At 48.5% G+C, this 14,882-nt stretch overlaps 3 protein-coding genes across 3 annotated transcripts in view; 2 read left to right on the top strand and 1 right to left on the bottom strand.

Moving 5' to 3' along the window:
- Positions 1-898, top strand: part of H257_11061 (hypothetical protein) — a gene marked incomplete at both ends in the record, with an annotated part of 3,503 nt that extends 2,605 nt beyond the window's left edge. Inside the window, 3 exons of the mRNA XM_009837899.1 lie at positions 9-486; positions 529-761; positions 804-898. Coding sequence (XP_009836201.1) covers positions 9-486; positions 529-761; positions 804-898 — 806 coding nt within the window. The remainder of the gene's footprint in view (positions 1-8; positions 487-528; positions 762-803) is intronic.
- Positions 899-2,940: 2,042 nt separating this feature from the next.
- Positions 2,941-3,632, bottom strand: H257_11062 (hypothetical protein; the record flags this gene model as incomplete). Its single annotated transcript, XM_009837900.1, has 4 exons — positions 2,941-2,986; positions 3,142-3,263; positions 3,367-3,541; positions 3,601-3,632. 4 exons carry the CDS (start codon positions 3,630-3,632, stop codon positions 2,941-2,943), a joined length of 375 nt encoding a protein of 124 aa, XP_009836202.1.
- Positions 3,633-7,094: 3,462 nt separating this feature from the next.
- H257_11063 (hypothetical protein) lies at positions 7,095-7,602 on the top strand (the record flags this gene model as incomplete). The annotated part of the gene is made up of 2 exons (XM_009837901.1): positions 7,095-7,295; positions 7,345-7,602. The coding sequence occupies 2 exons, from the start codon at positions 7,095-7,097 to the stop codon at positions 7,600-7,602; spliced, it is 459 nt and encodes a 152-aa protein (XP_009836203.1).
- Positions 7,603-14,882: the final 7,280 nt, after the last annotated feature.

The following is a 14,882-nucleotide window of genomic DNA, read 5'->3' on the forward strand; positions in this document are numbered from 1 at the left end:
GATCAAAGATCGATTGGCGCTTGGTTTGGGCATCGAGGTGTCCACATCGACTTTGCATCGTGAACTCGACAAACGCGTGTTCACGTACAAGACGGTTCATTATGAACCCTTGCAAATGAACGACCCACTGTTCAAGCAAAAACGATTGGAGTACGTGCAAGCCTTTCGCGCGTTGTCCGGTGAAGGGAAAATCCCCATCTGGATTGATGAAACGAACTTCAACCTATTCACATGCCGGACAAAAGTTCGCTCTCGTCGAGGCACACGTGCTGTGGTCGTTCGTGGCGGGACCCAGAAGGGAAAGAACCTGCACGTAATCGGTGCCATTTCGACGACAAACTTCTTCTTCTGCACACACAAGCGTGGTGCGTACAAGCATGCCGACGCCAATCAATGGTTGCGCACCATGCTTCGAGCCGCAAGTGTGCACTACGGAGGCCTGAACGACATCGTCGTCGTTGCAGACAATGCACCATGTCACTCACGGTATACTTTTATGTGATTGGTGAATTTAACATGTGTTTGCAGCCTATCAGCGGTGTTCAGTGAACCCGAGTTCCAAGCTGCGACATTACTGCGCCTTGCGCCTTACTCCCCCATGTTCAATCCAATCGAGAACTTGTCGTCGGAGTTCAAGGCCCACGTGAAAACCTCGCTTCGAGAACGCCTTGCTGCGTTCATGGGCCCCCCGCCAGACGGGCAAACTCGTGAAGAGTTTCGCATGCAATACCTCGAATTTGTGGCTCAAGAGGTCATTGATTGTACGTTCCTCATGGTGTCTCTATGACTAACAATAATTTTAGCGGTGGAAGTGAACCGCTTGGGGCGTTTTGCGTTGCGCCTGGATTATTTCTACGGCCGTGCCGAGCAATTGGCGGACATGCAAGTTGGCCTCTAGGCGATCATGACATCGATGTTTTATTTTCATCATTTGGATGAATTATTTAATTCATTTTTGAGTTTTCCTAATTGAATGCAAGCACGACACTTTTGAATGATCTAAAGGTTGTTTGGTTGGGTACAAACCAATTCTATAAGGCGCATGGGCATATCGAATGGGCACACGAGGGGGTCGTGCCAAATCCAATGGGCACACCGAACGTGGGTACCAAATCCATTGGGCACTAATTCATTCGAATGGGCACGCCACTCAATCCAATGGTAAATCAACTGAATCCATCGAGAAAAGTCAATTGAAAAATGGTGTAGTCAATATAATCACACTTTAACTTCGAGATTTTCGACAATTATTGGTAACCGTGAACTATAAATTCATCGGACATATTGTGCTTATCACTCGTTTTGGCTATTCACACCATAAACCTGGGTGTTTGTTACATCGACTCCAGTGTTTTAGATATTCCGTACCATGATTTAGGATGTCACGTTTCGTTGCAGAATGTAATTATACGTATATAGGGAGGTCGTTTATGCAACTCCCTCGCTTTTGCACATTTGAAAAGTGCAAATCGAAGTTATATCTGCTATTCTCGGGACCAAATCGCACAATTCACTGGCCATCATGAATAACTTTTTATATTATAAATGATACACAGCGAGGACATGCGTCGGAGTTCTACCGAACAGCAATGTACGTATGGTGCCACATCGTAGAAAACCACGCCATCTTCTTGTTCCATCGAGTAGTACATGCAGGAAGCATGTACTACGCGATGGAATAACAGCTAAGGCGTTTTGGTCGCTCCAGCATCACATGTGATTATTATTGCTCAGAGTTATGTGACATTTATAAGCCCCCAGTGAATTAGCTACAACTCCAGGTAGTTATTCAACTTTGTAACACAGTTACAGCAGAAGTACCACTCGTTTATCCACGTAAAGCCGACGCCAAAACAAGTGCAAAGCACAATACCTATCGATTGGTAGCATATCATCCTAGCACCCAGTATTGCCTAGTGTTGATTAGTCAATACTGGTATATACTGTGATGTATTAGTACGCACTATTAACACATATAGCTAACTAATATTAACTAGTACTCATGGATTCAATTTTAAGTATATTCATTTATTAATACCTACTGTTGAGGCGGTTCATACACGACTGTTAGCGACGAGGCCTGGTTAGTCCGTTGCCTTTTTCTCATGTTCTTTACTGCAAGGATCGATTCCCGGTACGACTGGAGTGGATGAAGCAACTTGTGCACTCTCGCCAGTTGAACTGTGCGTGCTGGATATCGCTTGCATGCTGGCTGAGCCACGACGACAGCTTGTATTGTTTGGGCGACGACCGCGGATGCCAATAGTTGCGCTTCGTATATGATCGAGACAGTGTCGTGGTTAAGTGCGGGTCGTGCACTAAGTGCGCTTTCTTCATCGTCGGCGGATTTTTTCATGCACTCTTACCGCAGCATTTCGTCCTTCGTCGTAGGAAACACCCACGCGTTAGCTGCTGCAAATTGTAACGCGGTGGAATCGGATGGATGTCTCGTTAAGTCCTAGTGTGTGGAATGTGTAGTTGCTACCTTAGTGTTGTGTGCTACAATACATCTATGCACACGATGCTTACACACGAGAAATTCGCCGTATGCGTACGAAGGACAGGTACAAGTCCAACACAGCACCGGCGGGTTATACACGCCATTCAAATCGCCTTCGTCGGCTTTCGTTGCGAACATTTTCCACTGTGCGTTTATCTTGGATTCTCACGATGGCAGTGCTACAAATAACCAATGAGTATGTGCGATACTCTTATCACTATATTATCCTAGCTGTGGCCAGGTTCCACTGGGCATGCATAGACGACGCTAGTATGGCCTAGCCACAAATAATAAATAGGACACTCTACGTAGGACTAGTGGGAAGCATGTAAAAATAGTGTATATCAAGATGGTATGGGTAGAAAGTAACACTGTACCATACGAAATTCGTTCATCTGTTGCGCGGACGAACTTGTCGAAGTACCATTCTTGTATGTTTATCACGATGATAAAGCGAAGAAGATCGACCCGTGGTCGTTGAAAATCCTGAACACAGGTATCAAGATGATGAACAGTCGATACCGCCATATCTTAAGAGTCGATACTGCAGACAGTTAAAGTGCGCCTTGGCCATCATACTGGTCCGAAGGGTCGCCAATACAGTTGGTCACTGAGACCTCGCTCATCGATTCTCTGAGTACCAGTTGTTGAACATGTACACAAATAGATATGACGCGCTGCATTCCTTGCAAAACTTGTAGAATTCTTCCACAGCGCGGATATAGAACACGCGAGCTTTGTCGTGGGGTGTCATAGCATCTTCCTAGTTGCCAATATGAGTACATAGCTGGGCCTAGGCATTCAAGTAGTCGCTAGCGATGTCCTAGTCATCGCTAGTAGACACTAGTTTATATTTTAGTGCGTACATGCATCGACAAAAATGGGTGAGCCTTGTAATGCGACTTCATTAGTGATAGCAACGGCCCCAGCTCCGCTTTGTCACAGAAGCTTTCCTCCAATGTGTGTTTTCCGTGCACCCACACCGCTGGAAACGCAGACGTGCATCCTTCAACATGGAGCAAGGTATCCATCAGGGCGAACCTTAATCCAAGTCAATTATGTCAATTAGCTTACATACGTAGGTGTAGTACCGCACTTACCTGCGGATATCTGGAAGCACACTTCCTTGCATGATGCGTGATCGAATTGCTCGATCCATGTGCAACACGCACAAGGACAATTTCACGTCAGTCCAAACCGCCGCAGCTGCTGTAATTTGAGTGCTATCCTCGTTCGGGAAATATGAGCACGTTAAATTTCATCATGCTTTCGTTTCGTCATATTATTTTGCCTACAAATGTCAAATCATCCCAAATCGAAGTAGTTTCATATGTAAAATATAGTCCTTGAATTGTATTGACTTTATATGCTAAAAGCAAAATATAATTAAATGGGAATCGCAAGCACCCAGACTTTAAAAATTCGACAAAATCTGCTTCAAAACCCGTTCGGATGATTGATGCGTTACCTTAATCCGGTAAAAAATAACTGGTCAGTGTAATACGTACGGATAGTAGCAGTGGTAAGGGCCAGTTTCAAGGACAATCACTCACAATGACGGAGCTTGGGCAACCAGAAGTGGCTGACAAAGACGGCCCGACAGCGAGAAGCCAAGGACATCCAAAACGTCGATCAAGGCATCCCCAGTGGGCAAGAAGAGAGCCACATGGACCAGAGATGATTGCAGATTTTATGGCGATCCGATTCAGCGAGACAGCGAAGCGCAAGTTCAACGCATGCAAGACGACAAAGCAAAAGGCTGCATGGTGGGCTTTCGTAACCGCACGCTTTTACATTAGGGCTGGTGTTAATTACGATGTCAAGCAAGTGACGAAACACTTCGCCGCGTTGAAAACGGAGTATTTGTTCCCTGTGCCAAGCTACCGAGGAGACTTGCAACTAGGAATCAATCGACTACCCATACCACTGGCAGATACTTGTTGAATACTTTCAGGTTCATTATATACATATTGATATGTAGCTTTGATATTATTATGATTTTGTAGGAATGCTCTGAAATGAACTCGTTGCCAATTATGGACTCACTTGAGGACACGTTTGACGAGACCTTGGGTGACTCCGATGACGGCACCAGTAGTCCCCCAACCGACACCAATGGTCATGGTGTCGCTCGTGGCTTCCCTGGCGGTCCCAAAATCGGTCAATTTCGTGCCCTACGCCCCATTGTTTAGGATCAATCCCATTCACTGCCAAAATTCGTCCGGACGCGCACCCTCCAACGATTCCACGTGGTGTCGTGGCAAAGAAGTCGTTGGGTGATTCGTTGGAGGCGGGACTTTCCAGAATAGTAGGCGCTCTGGTTACTATGACTGGTTCGAAAACGTCACCCCACTTGCACCAGTTGTGGATTTGTCTCCACTTGTAGACAAAATTGATAATGTTGCAGTTGAAAGCGGCAGCACAAAAGGAACAGGCATCGCTCAACAAAGTCCTATTTGAGTCGCCTGCAAAGTTGATTAGCAAGTGAAATAAATTCAGAAAGTGACACAGTTCTACTAATGTTGATGTAACTTCACTTATGAGCATGTCAATACTACTAACGCTTTCATAAATATTAGCTACTGCTTTGATATATACTACCTCCAGACGGAAATAAACCCGCCACTTCGAAATCGTTGAAGGCCGGAAATAAACCCGCCACACGAGAGCCCCCACAAATATAATAAATATGAAGACAAATACATACAAATAGCTCGCTATTTAAATTTTTTTTTATTTATACTGCAGTTCAATACTCAAAGCTATATAAAAATGAATTTAGACGCAGAACCAACACTCCTACTCGTCAGCGTCGTCCACATCGATCCCGACTTTTTCGAGCGCTGTCAATATGTCGCTCACTTCCAAGTCCGTGGCAGTTTGGAGGGACAGCTCACGCGTCACCAACGCCATGTCTTGGTCAGCAAGCAAGCCGTGGCCAGTTTCGAAGACGTCTTCACTGCACATCACCGACTCGGGTAGCTTCCCACTCTTCTTCAGGGCTTCTTTCTTCATGTGCGGGACCTTGTAGGAGTTGTCGCCGGCAGCCATGATGACCTCGCGGAGACAGCACTGCAAGGTAAGGAAGTTGCGTTCCAACGACCACGGGTCGACATCGTCCCAGGCCTTGTTCGTTGCGTCCACGATCTCTTGATAGGTGTTTGAATGATGCGTCTGCTGCAGCGACTGGATGGCTCGAAAGAACCCGAGATCCAACACGTTGAGGTCAGGTGAGTTTGGAGGTTGACACTTGAGACTCATTGACCAACCGTCGGACGTGCAGGCACTGACAACGGCGGCATCCCAAGGCGCCACATGTGGTGGGGCGTTGTCCTGCTGGATGATGACGGAGCGGCTACTTTCGGCGGGCCACTTCGCCTTAATGGCTGGGATAACGTTGTCGATCAACATCGTCTTGTAGATTGGTCGGGTGACGTTGATGGGTCGCAGTTCCAAGGTGCCGGCTGGGCGATTTCGCGACGACCGTGCAGCTGGGACGGTCTCGGTAAAGTGCCACGTCCCGATCTTGCCGTCCCACCACTCTGACTTCGCGTCATCCCATCTAGGACGCGCCACCGCGGTCAAGAACATCACCTTTGTGATGAAACGTTTGCTTTGGGTCGTGCGATGGGGAGGGGTCTCGCCGGGGAGGAGGTAGAAGCGAGACTTGACTCGAGTTGCATTGAACCACTTCTCATCAACGTGTACGTAGTCGTACATGTCGTGGAATCGGAGCTCGGTCGGGTGGACGAAGTCCATGGCCCACTTCACGCGGGCAGTTTTGTTCACATCGGTTAGCTTAGGCTTAACGTGTGAGTTGTACTTTACCAATGTTCCACGTTTGTAGTAGTCCTTAAGGGTACTGACAGGTATGCCAATAGCGTGAGCAACGTAGCTCAAAGTCGTGCGCTGCGCAGCTGGTACGGCTCTGATACGCTCGGGCAGGTCATTGTATTTGAGCTTACGCCCTACTCGACCTTTTTTTTGGCTCGAAACGTCCTCGCAGACCAACTCACGTGCTGGAAGGTCGCCGTTGCCCAGTGACACGTTGGCACGCTTCCAGATGTCAGCAATCGTATGGCGATTGCGGCCAAACATGCGAGCGACGTCTTGTATCGCACCACGTTGCAGCTTACAGGGACCCTTTACAATGCGCAAGAGAAGATGGTCAACCACAGCCCGGCGCTGATCGGATGTCAGGTCTTTCATGGAAATCGCGCCATGAATATTTTGCCGCTCAAAAATGATCAATATTCACAAATTTCGGATAAATTCAAGTGTATCCGTATGAATTTATCTTGAATTGAGTAAGTAGGCTTGAAAGTTGCCTGCATTGGTTAAATTGGCGTTTATTTTTCATTCGTTGCGCCAATCGGATTCGCAGGCTTGAGTACTTTCGGGAGGTGTTTTCGGATTTTTCAACTTCGAAAAATTGTTGAAAGTATTCAAATTTTCCTCTTGTGGCTGGTTTATTTCCGTCTGGAGGTAGTACATAGTTTCATGAACTGTTTACAGTGGTCGACACAGCGTGGAGGGGGTCTTTCCCCATATAAATTGCAAAAAAAAATGCTAAAAATATATGTCAGGTGTGGAAATGAAGCTCCCGACCTATGGAATTTCATTCAGAAATGAAACAAAAGCAGGACTGTGGAAGAAACTTCGCGTGCACGTCGACAAAATCAAGATTGAGGTTGTTGCGATGGCAGGGACTGCATGTCACACGGTGACATACACGCCTCCTTACCACAGTGACCTGCAGCCTATCGAGATTGCGTGGGCCATTGTCAAGTGCCAGGTACTATCGTGATTCAATTTACTATCTACATAACTTTACTTTGGACAAGGTTGGGCGCCAGTACACCCAAGACACGACGTTTCGTCAAGTCCTGGTACGGCTCAAGGAAGCCTTCGAGGACCTCAAGGTTAGCAGCATCAAGGGTTGCATACACAAGGCCGACAGCCAGCTGTACAAACTCGAGGAGTACATCAAGCAGAAGCAATACGAGGACGCATGGGGCAACGTGAGCGACAGCGAGAGTGACAGCAATTCCGACAGCGATAGTAGTAGTAATGAATCGAGTAACTTTGAATCAGAGACATAAGAAATATAGTGGATTTTCATTGGCTGATTACAAGTATCCAGTTGTTGGGTTGCAGATTGTAGCTTCTCATAATAAACTCTCTCACATTTGATATATTTTTCCTGACCCCCTCCACGCTGTCTACCACTGTCAATTGCATTTTGCATGTGCAGGGCAGTTTCACGGTTCGACGTCTCCACTAGCCAAGTATCTTCGTGCACATGAAGTCCCAAGTATGGGTCAATTCGGTCGTCGTAGGACATCACCGGCATCAATCGTGAGGTTGATCAACACCACGCAGGTAACGATAGTTCGACCACAACTTCTTGGAGTTTTCATGTTCAAGGTGCGCTTCAGGACCCGCCACCTCCCTTTGAGGGCACCGGAGGCCATCTCTACGACGTTCCGTGAACGAGACTGAAGATAATTGTATCGTGATTCACTTCCGGGTATCCCAGTGTTATATCAGGTCTGGTATCATCATGAATGTGACCAGCGTGTATCCAGCATCACCGATGCGATGCATGTACGCCGACAAAATTGAATGGACACGGAAGTTCGACATATGCCACACATGTTTATCACCGCATGTTCCTGGGCGGAGGGAGGGAATACTCCTCCATAAATCGCCCACGGCCATCTGTCGTCGATTGCAAGTTAATCGCGGCGAATCCTTTGTGAATAATCCAACTAACGCATATCAATTTATCAAAATTGATGTGCGATACATCAATTTAAGTATTCATGCATTCAAATATTACCCGTCATATTCATATCCATTCTAAAGAGAGTACCATGAACAGCCCCGCAGATGTCGGGGAATCCAGCTCTGCGCTAGAATGTTTCAGCAATGGCTATGGTTAATTCATAAGATACCATTTGAGCTGATGAACGTAAAGCACCTAAAAAAGCATATTTGGAATTACTAGAACAACTTGCAATTATAATATCATATACGAGAGGACCGAAGAGGGTAAATCACTGGTGTATCGGTTGTTCTAATGGAGCAACGCCGAGTAGCTAAATTTATAATGGATAATTGCTGAAAGCATCTAAGCAAGAAACCAATCTTAAAATTTTTTCATAAAATTGTTTTAGAAGGCTAATAGGTTGTAAAGCTCTTTCATTAAGGAAGAAAAAGACAGTACTTAAAAAGAAGTTTCGGCTAATTTCGTGCCAGCAGCCGCGGTAATACGAGAGGAGCGAGCAGAGATTACTTTTTATTGAGAAAAGTTTGGATGTTTTACTATTGAACTGGGATATTTATAAATACGGACTCAACGTAATAATAATATCATACCTATATACGAAGTTAACTCTATATAATATATACGACAATAATATAATTATATGATACACACATCTCATTCACGTTGATATTGCCGTGGCCTTTTCGACTCTGAACAATGCTGCCGTTGCAGTGAATCCCCCTTCTTGAGACAAGTAGCTGAGTCTCATGACTACCCTCATCCGCATGTCAACAAAGGCGTTCATTGCTGGTAAGCGACGACCTTGTTCACGCGCGAAAACCTAGAGACGATCCACAATTTGGTCAAAAGTGCACCTGCTGACACGCAAGGTGCGCTTCTACTACCCATCTCCAGGGCAGGCTTCAACGCCTGTGACATAGTTGTGAAATGATACTGGCATTGAGCAGCAATACCGTGCCAGACGTTGTTTCGAATGGAGTACACATTCATCGGTGGTTCATCTGCCACAGTGTCCGACAACGGCAACCATAAGAAGGATGAGGAAGGAGGTAGCACTGAGAAAGAAAGCCAGAGCGTGATGAACACAAATAACAATTGTGTGGTTGGGGGCAAATCTGAATAACGGACTGCTTACAGCCAACGATACAGAACACCGGAAAATATCCTTATCCGGTGCCGTCTGAGCTAAAACCGTGTCCAGACAGTACAAAAATCCGGATACAAATCGAGGCCAAGCAGACTGGCCAAATGCCCCTTCTGGACACTAACGTTAGGTACTGCACGTGATTTATGTACTTGCATGTATGCGTGTGGGATATGTGTGGTATATGTGTGGTATATGTGATGGTCGCTGAGTAACTTTGCAACATCATGAATGTGGTGATACATCAATTTCGGAGTGGTCCTTCACATCACCCCGACATCACCACTATCAGTATGCTCACTTATTGCAGATATTCACTCCTGAAAAAGAATGTTATTGTAGTATTGTTGTATACTTTCTACGGTGCAGTGATTAACAGCACCCACTTGCGAGACTGGTGTACCGAGTTCGAGTCCAGGTATATAAAGGTCAGTAACGTTTTTGTTAAAGATGCTCATAAAGTTTTTAGGCGTCTGATTGAACGAATTCGTACCAATATGGAATTGCTGTTTTTGAAATCAGTACATTTGCTTGGTTGTATGTATTGTTCGCAGATGAAACTCCTGTGTACACTACAATAGATTTCCGAAACCCACCTCGAAACTACTCAAACACTGCTTTTTATTTGGTCATGTCGTCTCGTAATACTCTACTATTACACTACTACAGTACTAGGTACATCAGTACAGTACTAATAATAGTATGTAGTACCCCACTTCAATTCGTATATAGTACTACATACTGTACATACAGAGCTATCTCCTTTGAACTTAGTAGTACATATCATATAGTCAAATTAGATTATTGTAGCATCCTGTCATTACATTTAAATCTACTACGAATAGTGTCATACTAGTAGTACGTACTATAATTAAGTACATGTTATACAGTCAAATTCGACGAATCTAGCATTCGGTCATCACATTTAAATCTACTACTAGTATGAATAGTTCAAACGTGACACACCTAATTGAATATTTCAAAACGCAATTTGACAGGTACAACAAGGAAAACGTTTTTACTGTCAAATCCGAGTGTATAAGTGTGCAATCTTTACTTAATTTTGGACGATCAAGGAGTATTTGTGTGAATCTTTACTGATTTTAAGCAAGTAAAGATTCACACCAAAATTCCTTGATCGTCCAAAATTTCCACCCCAACGCAGAAGTGACTGCGAACAAGAACGTCATCAAGGGCAAAATGGATCACGATGGTCCGGATCTGCCCCAGGCCATACACAACACATCATGACAGTGTAGTTAGTACCCGCGTTGTATGAGTCCACCACTACGGTGCCCAGGTTTGTATGGAGTTTCAGCTCGTTTTTTACGCATATTGCCACGCTGTACCGAGATTGTCATCATGTGGGTGATCTTCAATAGAATAATAGTAATGTAGTACCCCGAAAGCTAAAGGTACCACTTCTATATGAAAATGTATGTATGCATTGGTGACGTCGGATTAGTCACAGTTGAAACGAAGAATGTGTTGGCTGCGTGGAGTGATGATGACCCCAAGCACTACCCCAAGGCATTGTTCATAATACTCAAGGCGTCCGTTAGTCAAGAAAGATTTGGTGGCTTATCATGTTATACTTTGAAGCAAGTGCAGCAGCAGTACATTACTTATCGATGGTCGAAGGACCTCTTGCGCCCAATTTGTCACCAAGTTGGGTCCGATGTTTTCTATTCCGTCCTAACAGTTCAGGAATTTTGAGTGGATTTGGCGTTATTCCTATTTGTTCTGCAGCGTGGAGAGCAACTGGGTCGCGCATTAGTTTGACCCATTGCAAACACACACACTCTGCGTGTCAAAGGTTCCGATACCTTAGTGGAGGTACTGAGTACTTTAGTGAATGGTAGTCTGTAGGCGCCTCGTGGCGTGTTTAACCTCACTAATGTCAGTGTGTATATTTGCTGCCTTGACGAAGGTCCCGTGGCCGAAAGCCGAGAAGAAGCGGGAGACAAAACAAAGATATCTTCAGTTCAGTGTTGAGCTATTCACTGGAGATGGTACGAGAACATTCCTCCGACGAGGAAACGCCAACGAACGTCGAAGAACGATCGCGGTCGCGTGACCGGATGGAGGAGGCGCGAGGACGCGCCGCTCGGCGCACCGTTGATAACCCGTTCAGATCTCCCGACGACGACAGCCACCTGCTGTCGACGAGTGGCAACCGCCACGTGGTGGGTTTTGCACCCCTACCACAACCCGAGGAGCACCAGCTGTCGCAGCGTTTGTCTCAGCTGCCACGACTGAAGCAGATGGCGCTTCAGTGCCGTTGCCAGCCGCCAACGATCCGTCGGACGTCCGTGACGATACGGATATGGGCAGCGATGGCGGTTACGGCCGTACGGCGCCACCGTTTGGAACGCGCCAGCGCTCCCGCAGCCGCCGACATTTTCGGGCTCGACCAAGGCCGAAAGACGCGCTTCTATGCGCGAGTACCAGATGTATCTGGGACAGATCAACGCTCTGCAGTGCAATGGATCGCGTCCGTTCGCGATGCCCGTGAGTCCCTGCATGGACCCGTTCTTGAAGCGCCGGATCGCGCTGTTCGACTTCAACCGCGACCACCATTCCATCACGAACGATGAGTGGGTCGCGTGGTTCAAGACAGCGTTTGAGGAAGCCCTCAAGACCTGGACGTTTTGAAGTAACGTCTGCAGCGAGCGATTCGCTTCGATACAAAGACCTTGGAGGTGGAATCCCGCGTCGGTCGTATGCTTGTCTTGCTGATGCGCTCGTTGAAACAAGACCATCAGGAGTGGGTACTCCATCAAGAAGGCGAGATGGTCGTCGAAGTCATGACGAAATCGATCAAGTTGGCGTCGCTGAAGACAGCGGTTCAAAAGCAGCTGCAGTTGCAGCGTCTTTCGATACGTCAACTGGCTGCGAACTTTTGCAGCTGGCCACCAGCTGAACTTGGAACTCGACGACGAGTCCAAACCTTCCCCGGCAGCGAAGCCGGTAGAAGCTCCGCGAGGCGACAAGCCTATTATGCCCAGACGTGACAGCGACCGGGAAGACGCCGACAAGAACAATGGCAGAGTCGGCGGAAAGGCCGAAACGATTGCGCCCAAGAATGCCGAGCCCCCAGCCAGGAAGGGCTGCTTGAAGTGCGGTGACATGAGTCACCGTGTGGCGCGGTGCCCGAAGACCGCGCCAGGCGAAGCCGAAACGTTGTTGGCAGCGCAAGTCAAGCGCTGGAAGGACGGCATCAAGGTACTGGTCAACCAGCCGCAGCGCCATAAGACAGAGCGCGGCGGCGTGCTCTTGGAGAATATCGTCCGCGTGGACGATGTGCTCTTGGACTCTGGTTCGGACGTGACCGTTGTCACGCGCGGCGTCATGGATGCGTTGGACGTAGCCGGTGTCAAAGTTGGGACCGTCTCCCATAGCGTGCCGCATTTGGCGTACCTGTATGGCAGTGACGCCAAATCAGTGGTGATGACGCGCAGCGTCAAGTTCAACTGCATGACGCTGGACACGACATGTGGACCGCTTGTGTTGCGCGGTCTGAAGGCCTGGGTCGACGACGCGTCGACTGCCACCGAACTCATCGTGAGTCGCCCAGTCATGGAGTTACTGGGCTTCAGCGTTGAAGACCTCCTTATGGGAGCAAGGAAGAAGAAGGAAGAATGGGACGTTTCGTCCGTGCCGACGAATGAACTGTCCGGAATGGCGAATGTCAAGCGCCTGATGGCGGAGAAGTTGAATCCGCCGGAGCTTGACCCCGACAACGGGATGGAGTGTGCTACTCCGAAGGTTTATCCCAAAGCCTCCGTCGAGGACGAAGCGGAGTGCCGCCGCACGAAGCAGGGCGCCGTTCAAGCCATTCTGACGGCCAAGGGAGCCGAGGAGGAGACGCGCGGGCTTGCGCCCGCTGAAGCGACGCGGCTGCACGACTTATCGACCACACACATTGATGTGTTCCGTGAAGATTTGGGTGACGATCCGCCAGTCAAGGTCGAGCCATTGAAGGTTCGGATCAAACTCGGCTCGACGCCGGTGAAGTGTGGGATGTGGAGGTACCCGCCGCTGCATGTGGAGTACAAGCGCAGCCATGTGGCTGCCCTGGAAGCGAATGGTATGGTATACCAAAACAATCGGGCTACGTGGGCCACAGCCCCAAGGATCGTGTCGAAGAAGGAAGTCGGTGACTTGCGCATGACGATCGACAGCAGGCCGATCAACGCCTGCACGGAGCCGATGCCTTGGCTGATGCCAAACCTGGACAGCGCGATGGTCTGTCTGGTTGGAACGAACGTGTATTTCACGTTGGACTGGACCAAGGGGTACTGGCAGTTGCCGCTGCATGCGGACAGCCAGATGTACTTCTCATTCATGACACCCTTCGGCGTGTACACCCCGACCCGCGTGCTCATGGGACAGACGGACTCTGTCGCGTACTGCCAGTCGGTTGTCCACCAAATGTTTGGTGAGCTGCTGTTTCGAGACCTGTTGGCCTGGCTCGATGACTTGCTGGGGTCCGCCAATACAGCGGCTGTACGATGGACGAGCTGCTCGACTTTGTTGGACCAAGTTCCTGTCCATCTGTGCCCAGTTCGGACTCAAGTTGAGCCCGAAGAAGTGTCATTTCTTTCTGTGCGAGGCAGAATGGTGTTGCAAGGTGATTTCGGCCGATGGAATCACCCATTCACCAAGCCGAATTCAAGGACTTGTGGATTTGTCACCGCCGACGACCGCGGTCGACCTCCAGCAGTTTGTGTGTGCCACCAACTGGATGCGTGCGAGCATCCCCGGCTACAACCAGCTGGTGGATCCGTTGCAACGTCTGCTCGACGTGGCCACCAAGGCAGCCGGAAGCTGCAAGAAAACGGCGTTAGTGCGTGTTGCACTCCCTGCCGTGGGATGGTCCTCCGACCATCTCAAGTGTTTCAACGGTGTGAAACACGCGTTGGCGCATGTGGTGCCCTTGTCGCACCCGCGAGAAGACATGACGGTCTGCGTCTTCACGGACGCCAGTGACCTGTTTTGGGGTGCGGTCGCCACACAAGTACCGCCAGCGGACCTCGAAAACGACCCATGATGAACGCAAGCGGCACCAGCCGCTTGCGTTCATCAGTGGGTCGTTTTCTGGCGCGAGTGCGCGTTGGCCCATCGTAGAGAAGGAGCCTATGACGTGGTCGAGTCGTGCAAGAGGCTCGACTACCTGGTCGTACGCCCGGGTGGTTTCCGTCTGTTTACGGGTCACCGCAACCTGGTGTACATCTTCAACCCAAGTGGCTCGAACGCCAATATGGCCAAGTACCAGGCCGACAAGCTGCAGCTATGGTCGCTGGTGATGTCGACCTTCCCGTACACCATTGAGTGCGTCTAGGGTGACGCGAACGTATGGGCGACCTCCTGAGCCGATGGGGTTCGGCTCCGGCGGATCAACCAGTTGCGAATGTTAGCAAGTTGATCCATGTGATGTCGCCCCT

Source organism: Aphanomyces astaci, assembly GCF_000520075.1.
Source record: "Aphanomyces astaci strain APO3 unplaced genomic scaffold supercont1.31, whole genome shotgun sequence".
NCBI classification, from domain to species: domain Eukaryota; phylum Oomycota; class Saprolegniomycetes; order Saprolegniales; family Verrucalvaceae; genus Aphanomyces; species Aphanomyces astaci.